Source organism: Budorcas taxicolor, chromosome 3, assembly GCF_023091745.1.
Source record: "Budorcas taxicolor isolate Tak-1 chromosome 3, Takin1.1, whole genome shotgun sequence".
In the NCBI taxonomy this organism is placed as follows: domain Eukaryota; kingdom Metazoa; phylum Chordata; class Mammalia; order Artiodactyla; family Bovidae; genus Budorcas; species Budorcas taxicolor.
In genome coordinates, this window is record NC_068912.1 from 15,929,683 (window position 1) to 15,950,788 (window position 21,106).

Sequence of the window (21,106 nt, forward strand, 5' to 3'; positions counted from 1 at the left end):
TAGCCTTGACTAGATGGACCTTAGTCGGCAAAGTAATATCTCTGCTTTTGAATATGCTATCTAGGTTGGTCATAACTTTTCTTCCAAGGAGTAAGTGTCTTTTAATTTCATGGCTGCAGTCACCATCTGCAGTGATTTTGGAGCCCCAAACAATAAAGTCTGACACTGTTTCCACTGTTTCCCCATCTATTTCCCGTGAAGTGATGGGACCATATGCCATGATCTTCGTTTTCTGAATGTTGAGCTTTAAGCCAACTTTTTCACTCTCCTCTTTCACTTTCATCAAGAGGCTTTTGAGTTCCTCTTCACTTTCTGCCATAAGGGTGGTGTCATCTGCATATCTGAGGTTATTGATATTTCTCCCGGCAATCTTGATTCCAGCTTGTGTTTCTTCCAGTCCAGTGTTTCTCATGATGTACTCTGCAGATAAGTTAAATAATCAGGGTGACAATATACAGCCTTGATGTACTCCTTTTCCTATTTGGAACCAGTCTGTTGTTCCATGTCCAGTTCTAACTGTTGCTTCCTGACCTGCATACAGATTTCTCAAGAGGCGGGTCAGGTGGTCTGGTATTCCCATCTCTCTCAGAATTTTCCACAGTTTATTGTGATCCACACAGTCAAAGGCTTTGGCATAGTCAATAAAGCAGAAATAGATGTTTTCCTGGAACTCTCTTGCTTTTTCGATGATCCAGAGGATGTTGGCAATTTGATCTCTGGTTCCTCTGCTTTTTCTAAAACCAGCTTGAACATCAGAAAGTTCACGGTTCATGTATTGCTGAAGCCTGGCTTGGAGAATTTTGGGCATTACTTTACTAGCATGTGAGATGGGGGCAATTGTGCAGTAGTTTGAGCATTCTTTAGCATTGCCTTTCTTTGGGATTGGAATGAAAACTGACCTTTTCCAGTCCTGTGGCCACTGCTGAGTTCTCCAAATGTGCTGGCGTATTGAGTGCAGCACTTTCACAGCATCATCTTTCAGGATGGTGTATAGCATAATGATTTGACTTACATACATTATGAAACGATTGCCACAATGAGTTTAGTGAACTTGCATCATCTCATACAGGTACAAACAAGAAAACAAGAAAGAAAGAAAAATATTTTTAACTAAAAAAAACAAAAAAGAAAAATATTTTTTCCTTATGATAAGAACTCTTAGGATTTACTGTTTTAACAACTTTCATATATAATATATAACAGTATTAATTAGACTAATCATCTTGTACATTATATCCCTAATCTTAAGCTCCTGGAGACCTGCTCAGTCCCCCAGGGCCTAAGGAATCTTATGACTCACAAGGGGAAACAAACAGCACCGTAAAAGTTAAAAGACAAGGACTTCCCTGGTGGTACAGTGGATAAGAATCTGCCTGCCCATGCAGGGGACAGGGGTTCATTTCCTGGTTAGGGAAGATTCCACGTACCATGGAGCAACTACGCTCGTGCACCACAACTGCTAAGTCTGCGCTCTAGAGCTTTGACTGAACTACTGAAGCCTACGCACCTGGGGCCCGAGCTCTGCAACGAGAGAAGCCCCTGCAGTGAAGAGTAGCCCTCACTCACCACACTAGAGAAAAGTGCTAATGCAGGAACGAAGACCCAGCACAATCCAAAATAAAAAAAAATACTAAAAATATTAAAAAAAAGAAAACATGTTGTCTACAAAAAAAGTTAAAGAATAATCAGAGCTGCACTGTTACGTTGCAGGGAACGCAGGTTGGATCCTTGGTTGGGGAACTAAGATCCTACATATACTGTGGAGCAACGAAGCCTGTGTGCTGCAACTACTGAGCCCATGCGCTGCGACTAGAGAGTCCATATACTGCAGTGAAGGCTCTGCATGATGCGGTGAAGATCCTGCGTGCTGCAACTAAGGCCTGATGTGACCAAATAAATAAATTAATTTTAAACAGTGAAACTTTCGGCAAAACAGGTACATAATACAGTGGTTTGATATTTCTTTTTTGGTTAAGATTTACTTATTTGGGGCTGTGCTGGGTCTTCGTTGCTGCCCGTAGGCCTTCCCTCTAGTTGTGTTGATGGGGGGCTCCTCTCTAATTGCAGTGCCTGGGATTCTCGTTGTGGTGGCTTCTTTTGCTGCAGAGCACCAGCTCTAGTTGTGTGGGCTTCAGAGGTTGCTGCTCAAGGGTTCTAGAGCACAGGCTCAGTAGTTGTGGTGCGTGCGCTTAGTTGCCTCATGGCATATGGAATCTTCCTGGACGGGGGATTGAACCTGTGTCCCCTGCGTTGGCAGCTGGATTCTTAGCCATTAGGCCACCAGGGAAGCCCTGATATTTCGACACAGTCCGCAACGATCACCTTTGCTTTGGGCATGAGGTTGTGTGTGTGTGCTGTGGTCAGTCGTGTGCAGCTCTTTGCCACCCTGTGGACTGTAGCCCACCAGGCTCCTCTGTCCATGGAATTTTCCAGGCAAAAATGCTGGAGTGGGTTGCCATTTCCTCCTCCAGAGGATCTTCCGAACCCAGGGATCAAACCCACATCTTCTGTGTCTCCTGTTTTGGCAGGTGGATTCTTTACCACTGCACCACCTGGGAAGCTTGGGCATGATGTTAAGCTCTGTCAATGGAGGAGCTGGAGAGACAATGCGGGAGGAAAAATTTTTCCTTCTGGATTCTGGTGTGCTGTCTCCACAGGCTTCTGTAGTTAATGCAGCTTCTCAGATGCAGCTGGGGGAGGGCTCATCCTTGGAAACTTTCTCTCAGCCCTAGAAGTGGTGGCTGCTCCTGATATCTTCTATTCTTGTACGCCTTTCGGCAATGGCACCCCACTCCAGTACTCTTGCCTGGAAAATCCCATGGATGGAGGAGCCTGGTAGGCTGCAGTCCATGGGGTCCCTACGAGTCAGACACGACTGAGCGACTTCACTTTCACTTTTCACTTTCACGCATTGGAGAAGGAAATGGCAACCCACTCCAGTGTTCTTGCCTGGAGAATCCCAGGGACGGGAGAGCCTGGTGGGATGCCGTCTATGGGGTCACACAGTCGGACACGACTGAAGTGACTCAGCAGCAGCAGCAGCAGCATATGCCTTTAGAGTTCTGTTTATTTCTTACTAGTGAATGTCTTGTTACAGTTGTGTTCCTGGCTGATACATGGGCATCAGGTAGATTTCTCAAAAGAGTATTACCTCAGTGACCAGGCCAAATTAGCCCTAAATGAAATGCTGTTTTGGTCTTGACAAATGGCACTTAAAAGCAAGTTCTAAAAGGTTTTCAAGTAACTTAACTGTGTCCATGAATGAGGCTAAAAAATATTCAAAGCAATTTAAACAAAAAAGTCCCGTACCAAACATCATAAAATTCAGTGTCTGACATCCAACTGATAATTACACACATGCAAAGAAGAGGGGAAATAAGACCCAAAATGAGAAAAATCAACCAACCAAAATAGATCCAGGAGTAACACAGATGATAGAATTAGTAGTCAAAGGATTTTAAGTAACTATTATTAAATATATTCCATGTGTTTGGGAAGATGAAGAAACACAGAAACATGATAAGGAAAGATATGAAAGAGGTAAAATTAGATAGCAATTGAACTTCTGGAAATGAAAATTACAGGGACTGGGATGAAAAATACACTGGAGATATATATATATATATATATATATATATATATATATATTAGCTAAGAAGTGGATTTATTCAGATTCAGCGAGAAGCACGCTCCACAGACAGAGTGTGGGCTGCAAAGGGTGAGTGTGGCCTGGATGGAATTTAAAGCAGATTAGACACCACAGAGAAAAGCTGGGTGAACTTGAAGACTTAGCAATAGAAAGTAGCTAAAATGAAACACAGAGAGGAAAAAGATAGAAGAAGAAAAAGGAGAGGAGGAAGCAGTAGTTGTAGAAGCAGGGATCAGAGAGCCCCGGAATAATATCTAGGAGCACATATACCTGTCTGAAGAGCCAGGAAAGTGGGGAGAGGGGTGACAGAAAAATATTTGAAGAGATAACGGTCATGAGATTTTGCGCTTTTGACAAAAACTATAAATGCATATATCTAAGAATCTCAGCAAACCCATACGAAATATGAAAACACATCATAATCTGCCTAATCACTGCTGAACACCACTGATGAAGAGAAAATCTTAAGAGCAGCTAGAGCAAAAAACATATTGAGAGGAAAAAGAGAAGCAGACTTCTCGTCAGAAACCACACAAACCTGAGACAATGGAGCAATGTCTTTAAAATTCTAAAAGATAAAGCTGTCAACCGAGAATTCAGGGGAGATGTCTTTCTAAACTGAAGAGGGAAAAAAGATGCATCCAGACATTCAAAATCTGAAAGAATTCATCACCAGCAGACCTGCACTATAAGAAAAATTTTAAAGTCCTTCACGCAGAAGAAAAATGATAGCAGATGGAAACCTCTGTCTACACAAAGGAATGAAGAGCTCCAGAAATGATAAATAATACGGGTAAATATAAAAGACTATTTTCTTGCTTTAAATTTCTCTTTAAATGATGGTGGAGGAATTAAAACAAAAATATTAATATGGGTGGGATTTATGGGATATGTAGAGGAAATAAGGTGCAGGACAACATCAGCACAGGCTGGGAGGCGGGAAACAGGCAAGAGTGAGGTGCTTACATGATAATAAAGTGCACTATAAATAAAGTGGTCTAATATTACTTAACGAAGAGAGTCTATGATATATTAAAGATGTATTCTGTAATCCTAGAGGAACCATGCAAAAACAACAACAACAACAACAACAACCCAACGTTTTAAAGTATAACTTAATAAGGTAGTTAAGAAGATAAAATGGAGTCCCGGTCACAGGCACCCAGGGCCTCGCGGACTGAGCTCTTCGGTTGGGTTCCTCAGGCCAGAGGGGCGGGAGGGGCGGCGGGTTGTCCCCCTGAGCCTCCAGCTGTTTAGGACAGAATGTCAAGTGAAGTGAAGTGAAGTCGCTCAGTCGTGTCCGACTCTTTGCCACCCCATGGACTGCAGCCTATCAGGCTCTTCCGTCCATGGGATAATAAGTACTGTCAAAAGAGAGCTTTCTCTCCTGCCACCTTCTGGCAGTAAATCCAGCCTATTTTTAACTCAGGCCTCTGCTTAAGTGCTTTTGGCTAAAAGAGAACCTGCCACTTCTGGCTCCCCCGCTGTCCCCAGCCCCCGGAGGCTCACGGGCTCCTGAGATAGGCCCAGCGGCCCCTCACTCGCTGCGGGTGTCGCTGCCAACACCCACGGCAGGCGGCCCCTCAGCCCGGGCGCAGCTGTGCGAGAGAAACCTTTAGGGGGCGCCATGCACACGGAGACGATGGGCGCAGAGCCCACAGGCTAGTCCTGCGAAGGAATGGGACCTCAAACTCGTGCTGGAGAGGGGCGCGCGCGCCCGCGCGCGTGTGTGTGCGCGCCCGCCCGCGCGCCCGCGCAAAAAGCCGCTCTGTGTGAAAAGGATGTGCTCCGCTGCGAATGTGAATGTTTTTGTGACTGCTTATGCTATGAAACGTAAACAACAGCCTCTGCCCTTTGGGGAGCCGCCCCCTCTGCCTGGCCTGTCTTCCCTCCTAGTCCGCCAGCCAACTCCCACACGCTAGCTGGCAATCTGCCACCCATCCCTCACGCCTCTTGTCTCCCCCAAAGCCTTCTCTGACAGGCCCTGCCTACAGGCCCAGCCAAATGGCCCTTTCACTCTGGGCTGTATACCAGGGTGAAGGGTTGTATACCTTGTATAAGGTGTAAGAGTATACCTTAGCACAGGGCCAGGGCGTGCTTAGCCCTCAAGGAATGAGGAATGCTCCCAAGGCGGGTTGTGAGCCGTTCCTAGGGGTCAGACCAGGTCCTGGCAGGCCTCAGTACACAGAGAGGTGCCAGGATAACCCTCCAGGCTTGGTCTGGGGCGTCTGTGCCCAGAGTGGAAATTGCTGGTGCCCAGAGAGGTGGATGTGAGGACACTGCCCCACACAGAGTGGGACAAGCTCTGTTGGTCCATCCCCATGTTGGTCCCCCAGGCTCAGGGTCTGGTGTGTGTGTGTGTGTGTGTGTGTGTGTGTGTGTGCACGCGCGTGCAAGGATGTCTGTGTGCAGAGGGGGATCCGTTTCATTGTTGTCTCCGTGTTGAGCAGCCTATGGCAGGAATGGGGGTGTTGCTCAGGACCCCCTGGGAGGAGCTGTGGTGGGCATCTGTGTCTAAGGCCCACGTGGATGCATGTCTCTGTACATATGGCAGAGGGTGAGAAGCCCCTCGCTCTGCATCTGCCAGTGTGTCTGGGCATATCCTGGGGGTCCTGGGGTTTGTGTTTGTGTCCTGTGTGGCTGTTGACGCGACCTGTGGGTTCCAGAGGGTGTGGATGTGGCATTGCTCCCGCCCTTAGACGTCCCTGGACTCCAGACTTGGTCCCGTCGGTTTGGCTGCTTCCCTGCCCGGCAGGAAACACTGTTTGTTTAGCTGGGACTGTCAGAGTGGTCTGTGTTGGCAACTGTCCTCAAGTGTGTCACCCTGTGTGACCCTGGATGCACGTGTGGTTTGCGTGCCTGGGAGCCCCTCCACCTGTGTGTGGGCTTGAGTTCACTGAGTGTGTTAGACAGTGTGACCTTCCTGTGTGTGCTGGGTGCCTGTGAAGGGTGGGAGTGTGACTTGGAAGTGTGTTGAGCATACACGCCTGAATGTGTGTGGAAGTGGCGAAGGAGTGTGTGTCAGGGGTCTGCCCACGGGGCGGGGGCAGAGGCGGGGGTGCCGCTGGGCCTGCAGTGCCTAGGCTGTTCCCTCGGCCCAGGGAGGCCCCTTCCACTTCAGCTGTGTAAACAGAGGCCCTGCCTTCCTTTCTGAGGCCCCTGAAGGGTTGTCATCCCCCACCGCCGCCCCCTCCTGGAGCAGGGAATTTCATTGACTGTGTGGGGTCGCCAGTTTGTGAAGTTATATGACTGGGGGTGAATTGAAGTGTGCAAAATTGTGTCTGAGCCTGAACACAAGGCTAGAGTGTCCCCCCTGGCCAACAGCAGCCTCTCAGGGGCAGGTTGGGAGACTCTAGGCCACTTGAACTGAGCTCTCTCTGGTCCCCAGGCCAGTCCATCCACGGTTTTGTAGCCAAGTATGGTAACAGCCCCCTAATTACCCATGACCAGACGCAGTAGTGAAAGCCAAGCGTGCAATGCTGGCCTTCTGGAGGAGGGGCCGCATCTGCCGCTCCTCTCTTCAGCCTCTGTGGAAACCGGAGCCCAGGCCTCCCCCGGCTCACATCTCAGGTGGCATCCCTGGCTCTGCCTGCAGCTGCTCTTCCTGCCCTGGACCCATGGCATCCTGGCTGGCTCGGGCCTAGCACATCTGGGCTGTTTCTCTGTGTCAGCATCACGCTTGCCAGTCGGACATCCAGGGTGAGCTACCCAGCCTGTGGGTCCCCAGCACTTCCCACTTCTGTCCCTCCTGCTAGCCCTTGCCCCTACCTAGCTCATGTCCTTCACACCCCTGCGACCCCCATCCAAGTCACATCTCCTGGTCCCAGCTCATGCCCCTCCATTTCAACCTCTGCCCCAGCCCAGCCCATGTCACCGTCATACCTACCCCATGACCCGTGTCCCCCTGCCCAGCCCATGCTCCTGGGTTTGCCAACTGGGCAGAACAGGGAGTGTAAGGGAGACCACGGAAGGTTTTGGAGCTGAGTAGCTCTAAGCTGGACAGCTGTGGATGGGGCCCAAGTCCTCTTTCAACCCCAAAGCTTCTAGAACTGAAGGGAGGAAGAGAAAGGGGTCAGGGGTCAGAGAAATTCTGAGACAGAAGATGGGTGGGGAGGTATCCACCCTGCCCCAGACTCCAAAACATGCTGAGCCCAAAGCAGCCCCCAGGGCAGCCCTCAGGGGCCCCTCAAGAGCCAACACCCACCCTTGCAGTCCCCCAACCCCGGGAACAAGGCTTCGAGCCCAGCCTGGATTGCCAATGGCCCTGCTGACCTCACATCCAGAAGGGGAGGATGTGGCTGGCTCTCTAACCTCACTCCTCCAGCCAGAATCTGTGTAGCGTTGTTAGTTGTGGCTGCTGTTTCTTACCCTGGGGACGGTAGGAAGGAAAGGATGTGTGAGCGTCTCTGTCTGTCCATGTCTTGGGATGTCCCTTTGAGGACCCTCTGGGAATCCCGGCATGTGTTGATACGACCCTTCTTGAGGTCTGTGTGGAGGCGACCAGAACTAGACATCAAGGGGGAGAGGACCCTGCCAGGGCGGGGGGTGTGGGGGAGGTGGTGCCCTGCCATCTGGAGCTGGCTTTGCCAGTCTAAAGCCAGCACAGCTCACTAAATTGAACTTCCCTGGCCTTAGGGCCCTGTTCTTTGGGGGTGTGGCCAGGACTCCAGTGCTATGTCAGGTCCCGGGGGCACCATCTGGCAGCCATCAGTAGAATCTAGGGGCATCCCAGGTGCTGGGGTGTGGAGCAGGAAGGAAGTGTCTTAGCCTGGCTTCCCCACGCCCTGCTGCTGTCCTTCCCCTTCCCCCCAGTATCCTGCTCAGTCCTGTAGCCCAGCTGTGCACGTGGTTCTGCGCTCTCCTTTCCTGCTTTATCTTCTCCATCAGCAGGTTATTGAGTCTAGATCATAGGCCCCTTCCCTGCCTGCCACCCCTGCCCTCACTCTCACCTCCAGCCTTTGCTCTCAGGCTGGCCCACCATGGGCTTCATCTCACCTCGGCCTGGGCCAGGATGTGCTGGGCTATGCAGATCTTTGGGCCCCAAGGCAGAGGCCCTGTGCCCGGCAGGCTCAGGGTCATGGTGCCTGTGTGTCTAACTGCTGAGTCCTCACCCTCTTACATGCTCTGGAAACTAAAGCCTTGCCTGAAGGGTATCCCAGCAGCATCCCAGAGCTTCCTGAAGCCCCAGCCTGGGGGAAAATGAAGAGATATTGATGTGTGTGGTGCTTCCTCCTTATCCCTGCCTGTGGGGATTTAAGAGGTTTCAAAGACCAGGCCGCAATTCCTGGGAAGATGCAAATCTTCTCTTCTGGGGCATCACAGTCTCGTAGGAAAAATGGGGGCTCAGGACACCTGAGTTCCAGTCCTGGGTCTGCTGTGGATATCGATGTGACTGTGGGCAACTCACTTGCTCTCTCAGAGCCTCGGTTTTTATGTATGTAAAATGTGGGCTTCAGACTGGCTCCTCCAGTCCGGGTCTGAGGTCCTTTGATGTCTTTCCCCAAGAACTCTGAGTGACTTTGGTGGATGAGGTGGCAGGAGGCAATCAGGATTTGTGGGGAAGGGCTCCAGGTGGTGGTTCAGGGTCCAATGTTCAGAGCACAGTGACAGGCAGTTCCACTCTGAATGCCAACCTTGAGGGACGTGGCCTCTTAGACCCTCAAGTTTTCTCATCTGTGCTATTGGTTGAGCAAGACTTCCAAAGGCACGGTGCATGCAATGCATCTAAAGCAATGGGCAGGGAGCTGGGCCCATAGTAGGTACTGAGTGAATGAAAGCTGGCTTGGTCTAGCTCCTGCTCCACTGACTCGCCTTTTTACAGCCTTCCCATTCTTAGACTTTTCTTTTTAATTTAATTTTTATTTGTTTACTTGACTGCTCCAGGTCTTAGTTGCAGCGTGTGGGATCTTGAGTTGTGGCATGCAGGATTTAGTACTTCAACCAGGGATCGAACCTGGGCCCCCTGCAGTGGGAACACAGGGTCTTAGCCACTGGACCACCAGACAAGTCCCCCATTCTTGGATTTTTTTAAACCCACTGGGCCCTCCCCATCCCAAGCTGGCCAGCTCCTGCCCCATGTGGCCCTGGGGTTGGAGGGAGCCTACAGCCTGGGGCCCACAGCTGCAGCTCCTTTATGGGACAAACCCATTCTCCTCAGCCTTCAAGGTCCTCTAGACTGCCCAGCAGGGCCTCAGCTCTGTGTATCTGCTCCTCCTGTGTCCCCAGGGTAGGGTGTGTTTTTTCCTCCGGGTTCCTATAGCTTCCTGGCATTTACCAGGGTAGCTCCTGATTGTGTGTTCACATGTGTGTGTGTTACTGATTCCTCTTCACCTATCATCACACACACATAACCCATGCTGAATTATGATCCTGAGGCTAAAAACTGTGTCTTCTTTGTATCCTCAGTCCCCAGGATAGGGCCTAGCGCTCAGCAGGTGCCAATAAATGTCTCTTGAATCCATGAACAACTGAATCGATGAGGCTAACTTTTCAAGTCTTGTCTTCACATTGGGAGCCTCAGACTACTGCGTTGACCTTCCCTGGTCCTTTCCCCACCTGCCCTCCCACCCCTATTCCCCCAGCTCTGCTGGTGGAAAATCTACCCACTCTCCAGGGTCTAGCTGAAATTCCATTTCCTGTGTTGCATGAGTATAGAGGGGGAGAAGACACAGTCCCTGCTGCCCAGAGACTCACAGTGTAGCTGGTAAGAGCCACAGCACACACAAGAGGGGCGCTCACCCAGGACCAGCCTGCCCACATAGTGCCCTGGTTGGGATGGAGTCACAGCTAGGCAATGAAGAAAACGGCACCTGCTCTCAGGCCAGGGAGCTTGGCTGGGCAAGGGCCGCCTGGATAGATTTTAGCCCCTATCAGCAACCGCTCACTGCCCTCCCGAAGTGCCCACCTGAACAACCCTGACCTCACCTGGCTTGGGAGGGGCTATGACCTTTGAGTGCTTCCACCGTGGTCCCATCTTTTTCATTATTATTATTCAGCCACACCATACAGCATGTGGGATCCTGTTTCCCTGAACAGGGATTGAACTCATGCCTCCTGCATTGGAATGCAGATTCTTATGCAATGGAATGCATTCCCTGGACTGCCAGAAAGGGCCCTGTCCCAGCTTTCACCTTCTGTCCCCTCACTCTCCTGATGGACGCAGGAGGCTGTAGTTATGTGCGGCCCCAGCACCAGCAAACTCTCAGCCTTTTGGCCATCATGTTTTCTGTTTGTTTTTGTTGTTTATTTTTGGCTGCGCTAGGACTTCATTGCCGCGCGCAGGCTTTCTCTAGTTGCAATGGGAGGGGGCTACTCTCTAGCTGTGTGTAGGCTTTTCACTGCAGTGGCCTCACTTGTTTGCAGAGCATGGACTCTGTAGAGTGCGGGCTCAATAGTTGGGTCACATGGGTTCAGTTGCCCCATGGCACATGGAATCTTCCCGGACCACAGATCTAACCCATATCCCCTGCACTGACAGGTGGATTCTTAACCACCAGACCACCAGGGAGGTCCAGCGGTAACTTTTTAAACAGAAAAAAAAAAAAAAATTGCGAAGGATTATAAAGGAAACCAATTATATTGAAACACAGTTATCAAAACGTCTACATTTTTTGGTATAGTAATATATATGCTTCTTTATTAACACATTAAAAACAAGATCTAACAACTATGGTTATTTCAAAGTAGTGATGAGAGTAAATGATATTTTGCGATATCTTTAAAAACTATAACACATTCTGAACATATCTGTGATTTCTGTTGGTTACAAAGTCACAGGCACTCTTAAAACTACTGTGGCTTATTGCCCGTACATAGAAGAATGGTAAATTTCAGTTACAGGTGAGTAAAAGTAAAGATATAACTTTTTCCTATCTAGTTTCACAACCCCCTGAAATCCATAGACCCCAGTCAAGAACTTCTGGTTACAGAATAGAATGGGAAGGAAAGGAGAAAACCATCACCATTGAGCTTTATATTCCCGCTGCCATTTAATCTTCACACCAGTCCTGTGAGAGATATATTATAACCTAGATTTTCTGATGAGATACTTGCGGCTCAGAGAGGTTGAGTGTGTTGCCCCAAGTCATCCAGGCCCTGCTCAGAAGCCTTTATTGCTCCTCCACACAGAGGTGTCTCCTTAGGGCAGATGAGCTACAGAACAAGATGTTCAGCTGACCCTTTGGCCCTAGAGTCCTGTCCCCTCCCCAGGCCTTGTGACCTGTGGGGTTTATTTAACCAGCGTACAGAAGAGTGATGGCCCCTGGAAATCACACACACTCGGTTATTTTTATCTCCAGTTTATTTTTTTTAGACTAAGAGCAGAGTATGAAAGTCACAGCCAAAGCACTTGAAAAAGGCCCAGGAGGATGGGTGGGGGCCACAGAGGATGGGCAGGGCAAGGTCTTGGGAGCTGGGTCCCGGCTCAGGGCTGGAGGGGGGCATTGTTGTCTCACGGTCTCCAAAAGTGTCTGTGCGTTGCATAGGTCCTGTCTTCACAGAAGACAAAAGAGGGGCCAGGGGGTCCCCCAGGGGGGCCTAGCCTGGTGGGGAAGGGGTCTGAAGCTGGAGGGGGAAGTCAAGGAAGGTCAGGGGGTTAAGGAAGGGGAGGGACTCTGTCCGTCTGTACATTATATATAGATATATAGAGTCTGTACATGCCTGCCTGGCACCCCAATGCCCACCCCTCGTCACCCTTGTCCACTGCCGGTGGCCCCCCGCAGTGGTGTCTGCTTGTAAACTTGGATTCAATCCAAACCACAATCCTGGGAGTGGGAGTGAGAGGAGGACGTGCTTATTGCTGTAAACAGGGGAGGGGCAGCCGGTGGTGCCACCCCCTCACCCATCTAGTCCCCTCCCTGTGTTCTGGCCCTGGAAGAGAGTGACTGGGGGTGTCTCCCACACTTCAATTTGCTCTCTCTGGGGCACATTTGTCTCTCGGAGGGGGACAAAGGGGGAGGGCACCAGGGGTCACAGAAAGGTACCAGGGGGCAGGGAGTCCTGAGCACTGCCCTTTACAGCTCCCGGGTTTGGTACCAAACATTACCAGAGCCACAAGGCCACTTGGGACCCGTGGCTGTCCCTGTGCCTGGTCCACTACTGTGCCCTACTTGGTGGAGAGGGGGCAGAAGGGGTGAGCACAGATGTATGGTGCAGACCCCACTTCCAGCCGTCGGAGGAGGGGTCTAGGCCCCACGGCTAGGCTTCCCTGGAGAGGCCAAAGGCTCCCTGCTCTGTCCCAGCCCCGCCCCAACTCTCCCCTCCAAGGGAGGGGGCAGAGCTAGGAGGCCAAGAGTGTCATCAGGAAGAAGGCGATGCCCACCGCCAGGGGCAGATGTTCCCGCTTGGGGCTGGTACCGCTGATGCTCTTCTCAAGCTTGGGCACCTGGGGGTTCTCTCCCTCAAAGTCTTCTGTGGATAGATGAAGAGACAGACTGGTGAGAGCCGGGCTGCGCGCTGGGGAGGGAACACGCGGCAGCGGTAGCAGCAGTGGAGCGGGGGACGTAACCACCACGCGGGTGGTGAGGATCGGTGCCCCCGGGGGAAAGACATGCAAGAGGAGCAGGCACCGGGGAGGGGGCTGCGGTTCCAGCAGTGGCCACCAGAGGGCGCTGCGCAGACTCACCCAGCACGTTGATCTTCACATTGGGGCCCATGGTGAACTGGGGGAGAGTGGGGACCGGCTTCTCCCCGGAGTGCGATGCTGCGGGGTGGGGTGCGGGTGGGGAGAGAGGAGGGGAGAGTCAGGGCCAGGATCCCCTCCCCCTGCTACAGCTGGGGAGCGAGTCCCCCTCGCCTGTGCCCTCCACCTCCACCCCCAGGAAGCCAGGGAGCCCCAAAGCAGGGGAGCCAAGGGTGGGGTCGCGGCTGGGAGCCGATTATACTCACTGGAGGCGCAGCAGACGAACACCTTCATCCTCAGACACTTCCAGTGCAGGTTGTGGGTGGGCGTGGCTGGGGAGGAGACTGGGCCTGAGTCGCTTTTTCTCCAGATATTCTACCCCGTGCCCTCCTCGCTCAGAAACTCTCCTCAGTCCCTCCAGACTGCCCCTCTTGCGCAGTGTCCTTCAGGACCTCCTCCACCCTTTGCGCATCGGTCGTGGTGGCTCTGCCGTTAGCCCTAGAAGCTCCTGGGGTCCTCTCTCTCAATAAACTGAACCCGAGGTCCGTCCTCCGAAATGTCCCTCACAGAAACAGTGACTCTGTGACCTCTGGGAATGCCACTAGACCTCTTTTCTTAGCCTCACGACCCTGAGCTGGAACCCTGAGGGCCCCAGCTCCCACGCCTCATCCTGGGGTATCACTTGGAGCCGCAGAGACCTAGCGCCTGCAGCGTTGGCCGGCCCCCGGCCCCTGGGGACCCCGCCCCCTAGCACTTAGGCCCCGCCCCGGCCCGCCTCCAGGCCGTCACTTACAGATGTAGTAGTACTCGTGGCCGGCGTGGAACTCGTAGCCCAGAGAGAAGGCGCTGTAGCGCTGGAACTTCTCCGAGAACTTGATGGGGCTGTGGGGGGCGTGCGGTCGGTTGCACTCCCAGCGCTTGGAGCCTTGGCTGGCGTTGCAGGTGCGGTAGCCGTCCCGGCTCACCATATACAGCACGTACTGCTCTGCCCCGCCTCCGGGCCCTGGCCCCGCCCCGGGGCCCACCCCTGAGCTGTTGTAGTGCGGGCAGTAAATATCCAGATAATCGTTCACGTTCACCTGCACCGTGTAGCCCTCTCGCCGCAGGCTGTGGGGGAAGGAAGCGGGTCAGATAGAAGAAACCCAAAGCCAACTCGCTTTCCACCTCACCTCTCCGCAGACCTTCCCTAGGGTCCTTAGAGTCTCCAGGCTTTCCTTCTGAGCTTCCTCTCCTCTCAGTCCCTTTCTCTATCCCCAGGGCCCTAGTGCCACCAATCCCCGCACTATCTTTCCAGGCCCACTCCTGGTTCTGCCCTTCTCCTGGTAGCCACCGGAGGGTAGCAGAGACGCAGGGAAGCCCGGCCGGCCTCCAAAGGAAAAGAGGCGGGGGAGAAGGGTGGAGGGAAGAAGGGAACGTGTGCTTTGGTTACCACAGAAACGGCGCAGGTCCCTGCGACTCCCAGACCCAGGCCCGGATTTCCTCCGTCCATCCCCCATAATTCACTAGTGGGGAGGAGGGATAGAAGGAATGGAAGTGTGAAAGTGGGAGGGGTCCCTTGGAGGGATGCGCACCCTCCATCGCCTCTCCCAGCATGCTTTCCTGATGCTGCCAGTCCACCCCCAAGGCGAGTCCGACAAGACCTGCCCTCACAGACATATGTATGCAGGCTTCATGCATATACATGCACAAGTTCTGTGGCACACACACAAATATGTCCACCGCCCACTCACAGGCAGCGTACACATAGAAAAACTAGGCGATATGTGTGCTGGACTGGCATGCCAGTATTGGTTGACCCCAGCAATCTTCAGCTCTCTCCCTGCCCTTCCTATACAGACACACACACTGGCACATACTCTCTCTACAGTATGACTGGCCTCTGTACCTTGAGTCTCACTGACCTCCACCCTGAGGGTATGGACAATTAGGTCTCCAACAATCTGACACACCAGGACTTCCCTGGTGGCTCAGATGGTAAAAAATCTGCCGACAGTGTAGGAGAGCCAGGTTTGATCCCTGGGTTGGGAAGATCCCCTGGAGAAGGGACTGGCTACCCAGTCCAGTATTTTTGCCTGGAGAATTCCATGGACAGAGGAGCCTGGTAGGCTACAGTCTAAAGGTCGCAAAAAGTCCGACATGACTGAGCGACTAACACATATACCAATGTGACACAATAGATCAGGGAGCAAGGGACTCAATACCAAGGCTCCAGGTGGTGTCATGCCAAAACTGGTATCTCTATACCCCTCTCTCCTCAACCTGACACTAACTCCCCCTTAATGATGCTGAACAGAGTAATGGGCAGAGTGCCCAGACAAGATGGCTGGGCCTCTTACTTCCCTGATCCTTCTATGGGCAGAGAAGCAGATGCTGGGTCCCTTGTAATCCCCACCTGCCTTGCTAGTTATCATCAAAGTGTTGGTCTTAATGCTCTCTCCATGGTGGTATTGAGTGGTGTGGGGATGGGAAAAACATCTGAATGGAGAAAGAAACTCAGAGAAGTAGGTAGGAGTTTCCCCTAATTTTCTTTGCATAGGAATGCACACATCTTGGCAGTGAGAGGGGCATATAGTGGACACAGGAAGGCATGGGATACTTGGCAAAATGTTAAGCCACTGGGGTCTTTGGTTCCTGGGAACTCCCTGAGGGGAGAGACTCGCTCCCCTTGTCACCAGGCACCTCCCAGTTCCACAAACAGTAATTAGATCCATTAGGGAAATGAGCTTGGAGGCCTTTGGATGGGGTGGGGCCTTGAGGGTCCCTCCCCACCTCACCCTACATCCTTGGCCTTGCCTGTGCCACCCCCTCCCCAAACACTCCCTTTCAAGCCTAGCAGTAAGGAAGACAGGTAAAAGCTGGTGTTTGAGCACCCCAGTAAGAATGGGCTCAGCCTCCTTGAGTCATCAAGAATGCCACCAGCCCCACTCGGTTCCCATGGGAGTGATGGGTCACTCTGGCTCCTCCCTGGCCCTGGCACCCAGGTGGGCAGGAGTCTCGGCCTGGGGCACTGGGAGCAGGAAAACGGGTTAGACCAGGCCTAGCTCCCAGCTGCCACCCCAGCTTTACCTCTCTATCCACAAGCTCAAAGTCTACTGTTCCCACAGGCTTTGAGGAGGGGGCCCCCAGTGCCAGACCGGGGGCAGCTGCACGTCCACTCGAGGCCTCTGTCCTTGAGCCTCACCGGGTTTCCAGCCCTGAAGCAGTGCCTCCCTAGGGCACTGCGTAGTTTTCCTGCAACACACCCTGGGCTGAGTGGCGTGAATTGCCCCTGAAATGCCCCTACCCTTCCTGCTGGGCATGTGGGAGAAAGAACTGCTGGGGGAATGACTGTGCCCGGTTGGTAGCTGGTGGACAGGGGGCAAAAGGCTGGCTGCCAGGAAAACCCAGCCACAACTCCTGGGAGACCTGAGGTGTCTGCTTGGCTTGGGCGCTTTAATTGAATCTGTCATCCTCCCAGTTTGGGCAGTAAAGAGGGAGGTGCCGCTAGGCCCCGGCTTAGCTCCACAGCTAACCTCTCCTTCAGGGCCGCGCCTCCCTAACCTCGAGCCACACCCCGCCCCACCCCGCCCCACCCCGCCCCCGCGGGAGAGCGGGGCAGGCTGGGCTCTGGGGGCTGGGTCGCGCCTGCCCCTTCAAACAGTTCTCTACCCTTCCTCACTTCATCCCCTGCTAGCCTCCCACTTCCCTCGCAGAAAGGCGAGAGTCAACACACCCCACCTGGAGGGGTGCCCCTCAACCTGGCTTTCGCCGCTCCCAGTGCACATTCCGACCCCTCTCTTCCACTCGTTCTGTGCCCTGTCTGCCGGAGCCTTGTGGGATGGGCGGCGGGGGAACCGGGAAGGAGCAAACCTCTCCCCCCGGGGCAATTAGGGGCTGGTAAACAGGGTGTCTAACAAGACCAGGGAGTAAGGAAAGGATCCCAAGAGATCCTGAACTTGTTAAATCCCTGCCCCCCACCTCTAAACGCCAAGATGCAGAGCAACGGAAGTGGAGGAGGGAAAAAGACACCGGACCCCTGTTCTTCCCTCTAGCGCGCGCCCCCGAGGCTGCGCGCCACTCACCCCAGCAGGCGAGGCCGGACCACGTGTGCGCGGCGTGGGGTCCGCGCGCCCGGGCTGGGATGGGTGGTTGGCGAGAACGCTCGCGGGGCGGCGCGTGCACGGTGACACCCCCGCACCCCTTTGGTGCCCTGGGCCTCCGCACCCCACCGGACTGGGTCTCGCCAGCTAGGGATTTGGCTCCGGGCTTCTCCGGCTGGCGTCGGGTGGGAGAAAATCAGCGCGCCCCACATCCCCGCCCCTCCTCCCTGCGACAGCGGCGGCGGCGAAGGTTTATTGATCTGCAGCGGCGGAGAAGCGCGAGAGACCCGCCGAAAGCGAGACATACAGAAATGGAGTGAGAGGGAGACGCACACCGAAAGGGGGGATGAACAGAGACTGGATTCACCGAGAGGTGAAAGGGAGTGAGACAGTGAGAAAGAGAGGAATCCAGAAGCCGAGAAAGAGATGTTAGAATGAGACGGGAGAGAGGCTTGGAGAAAGGGAGAGCCATAGAGGCCGCTCCAGAGAGGCCCACAGACAGCAAAGACGGAGGCAGGGACGCAAAGGAGAATATCAGGGACAGGGAGCTGGTTCAGGGCAGAGACTCGGTGACAGGAAGAAAAGAGAGAGAAAGACCAACAGGGACGTAGTAGAGCCTCAATAAATATTTGTTGAATGAATGTATGAATGAAAGAGAGATAAGCAACAGAAACATTCGAGAGAGAGAGGGACAGGTAGGGAGACAGCTAGAGAAAGATATTCTGACGCTTCTTGAGATAGGGGCGAATGTCAGCACCCTTGGACAGTTCTGCAAAGAAATGAAGCACAGACCTGGGCGCTTCCATTTGGCCACTGGCCGGTCCCGCCCCCCGCCATTCAGTTCCGGGCTCATGGGACCCCTCGGCCTCATACTCTCATGCTTTCTTCCAGTAAGGTTCCCCCATGCTCGGTTTCTGGGCTAGACTGGGAACAGGTCTCCTCTATTCCAGAGGACCAAACGGAGGGACTGAGTGCGGGACAGGGGCAAGATCACGGTCGCTGTGCAGGGTACTGCCCCCAGGTCTGTCAAACAGGCCACCGCACGTGTCCCACCAGTACCCTCCCACGTGACCCCCAGGAGGCGGGGTCGCAAGACCCTCTTCACGTGACCCCAGGGGGCAGAGACCCTTGGCACGTGATGGGGGGGTGGGAGTCAGGAGCCCAGCTCACGTGACCGGGGGGAGGGGACACGGGAGCCTGTGGCTCGGCCCGGCCCCGCCCCCAGCTCCCTGGCCCTCTCCACTCCCGGCTCCGGAGCACGTCGCTCTCACGATTTATGGGGCCGCGGCTGCCGCAGTGAGGGAGCCGGGGAGCCCGGGCGCAGCGGCAACAAAGGCGGAGGAAGCGAGGCGGGGGCGGCGGCGGCCTCCCGGCCCGGTACGCGCCCCCTCCCATCTCTACCCGTCCAGACCTGCGGAGGAGCAGGGAAGACAGAAAGGAGGCTCTCGGAACCTGGGCTCCTCCACCCCCTCCCAGGGCTTTCACCTGCGCCCAGGTGTATGCGGGGGAGGGGAACCTGATCAACAACATCCCCCCTTCAGCCCTACCCCCCCGCCATTCCCGCATCCCCTGGCTCCGGCTTATCCTAAGAACGTGAGGGTGCCCTGACCGTGGTGGGGAACCCGGAGCCCCTCACCTGCGTGCTCTCCACTCCCTGCCAGACTCTAGCGGGGCGGGGGGCGGACGTGTGAGTCTGGGGGAGGGAACGAGCTAGATAGAGAAGGGGAGTCAGCCCCTAGCGGCCCCCGGAGTTCTTCGAGTCCCGCTGGGGGGGGAGGGGCCGTATCCCCACCCCCGAGGTTTCCATGGGAAGCGAGAGGGGGGCGTCGTTGCCTCATCCCCACCCTCAGTCTGACACTCCGGGCGCGAGGAGGGAGAGAGGGGGAGGCGCAGAGCCCCAAACAACAAAGAGCAGGAGCCGCGAGCGGCAGCCCCTCCCCCGGGAGGTTGGGGGTCGCGGCCGCCCGGCCCTCCTGGTCCCCTCTCGAGGGGCCTCGCCATTTGCTTCCGAGTCCCCCCCTGGGATGGAGAGCCAGAGACAGTGCGGCCGCCGCCGCCTGGGCAGGTGTGACAGTGACCCCCGTGTCCCCAGGGATCCCCCCAACACACAGACACACGGAGGCGGCAGGGGTGATACACACGGCGGCTCGGCGGGGAGGAGAAGACAAGGGCAGCAAGGACTGAGCAGAATGAGAAACTGGCCCCGCAGCCGGCACCCAGCCGCCGCTCCACACACCCCGGGAAACCACACGGCCGCCCTGACACCCGCCCAGACCGCGGCGGCGCCGACAGCCACCCTAGCCCAGACGCGGCCGGCCACGCGGACAGCGACCGCAGCCCCCTCCTCGACCCGTCGCCCGCTCCCACCCCCAGACGATCGCCGACGCAGACACACAAATCACACACTCAGACACACACGCACACTGACAGCCGCGCACGCCCGCTCACACTTAGAGCCACACGCTGTCCCCAGCCCGGGTGTGTGTGTGTGCGTGTGTGACACGCCGACATCTCCTTGCCTTCCTCCCTTTCGCCGGTACCCCACGTTCCTATCCTATCCAAGCGGCACCTCCAGAGCCCCCCAACTTGGCGACCGAGCCCCAGCTCATCCCAGACCGGCTTATCCATACAACCAGGGTAATCCATTCACCTTCCTTCTGAGGAGGTGCTCGCCCGGACTCCTTGCCTCAGCTTTGGACCCCACTTGTTAAAGCAGGAGTCATGCCCAGAACCCCTAGAAACGCTCGCCACTGAAAACAGGTCATCCCTGGGCTCCCCAAGTGCGGTGGCCTATCCCCAGCATGCTCGTGCTCCCAAACCCCAGGCCGGCCGAAGGGGGTGAAGATGCGGGGACTGTCAGTGGGGGGTAAGCTATTCCAGAGGCGGTTGTGGAGAGAAGCCAAGGTGGGGTGGGGTGTTCCCAAGCAGCCTCCTCCGCTCGGCCCAAGCCCTGGTTACTCTACCTTAACAGCCTCTTTCAGACACCCGCTGAGTTTCATAGACGCCCACAGAGTGTGTCCCCCTCTCCCTCGCCTTCTAGCCCCCAACTGTGGTTTCCCAGGACTGCCACCCCAGGTTCCCCCAGGACTTCCCAGGCCTCCCCCTCTCACTGACGCGGGACGCATGGGCTCCCTGGGCCCCCGACTCACTGCTGGTTGGAGCTGTTCCAGTACACCGCATGCCGGTTTCCCAGCGCCCCCCCGGGCCCCTGGGCCAGCAGCGGCAGCAGCGGCACGGGCACGAGCAGCAGCAGCAGCAGCAGCGGAGCCGCCGCCATCCCCGGAGCCGCCGCCGCCGCCGCCCCCCGACTGAGCCCCGCGCTCCCGGCTTCTCGCTTCCCAGCTCCCTGCCGCCGCCGCCGCCGGCCCCCAGCCTTAGGCCACGCCCCCAGCCCTTCCCTCCGCCCTCCCGGGCGCGCCCCAAGGCCCCGCCCCTGGCGCGCTCCCGTCAGGCCCCGCCCCGCTCGGGCTTGGAGCGCGCGCGGCGCGAGGGAGGTGAGAACCGTGCTGCCCCCTCCGGAACAACCGGAGCGCTCCTCGCCTCTCCCTCGTAGGTTTAATTTGCTACCGCCGGTCCCGTATCTTCTGCTCCCCAGTCTGGAGAAGAAGACTAGGGAGGCCAAGACAGGGATCTCAGTCTCTAGTCAACATTCATTTCTGGGATGGGAGACTTGAGAAGCTTGGGGTCCAGGATCCTTTAATGAGTAACACTAGGCCTCCCTCCTTTCTGAACAGTCAGGTCTGCTCCCTTCACATCCCT

The 21,106-nt window shown here is 55.0% G+C and overlaps 1 protein-coding gene across 1 annotated transcript; it reads right to left on the reverse strand.

The window, feature by feature from the left end:
• Nucleotides 1-12,926: 12,926 nt before the first annotated feature.
• On the reverse strand, nucleotides 12,927-20,624 carry EFNA3 (ephrin A3). Its single transcript, XM_052637544.1, has 5 exons — nucleotides 20,497-20,624; nucleotides 14,062-14,375; nucleotides 13,535-13,600; nucleotides 13,272-13,349; nucleotides 12,927-13,057 (listed from the first exon to the last, which is right to left on the reverse strand). Exons 1-5 carry the CDS (start codon nucleotides 20,622-20,624, stop codon nucleotides 12,927-12,929), a joined length of 717 nt encoding a protein of 238 aa, XP_052493504.1.
• Nucleotides 20,625-21,106: the final 482 nt, after the last annotated feature.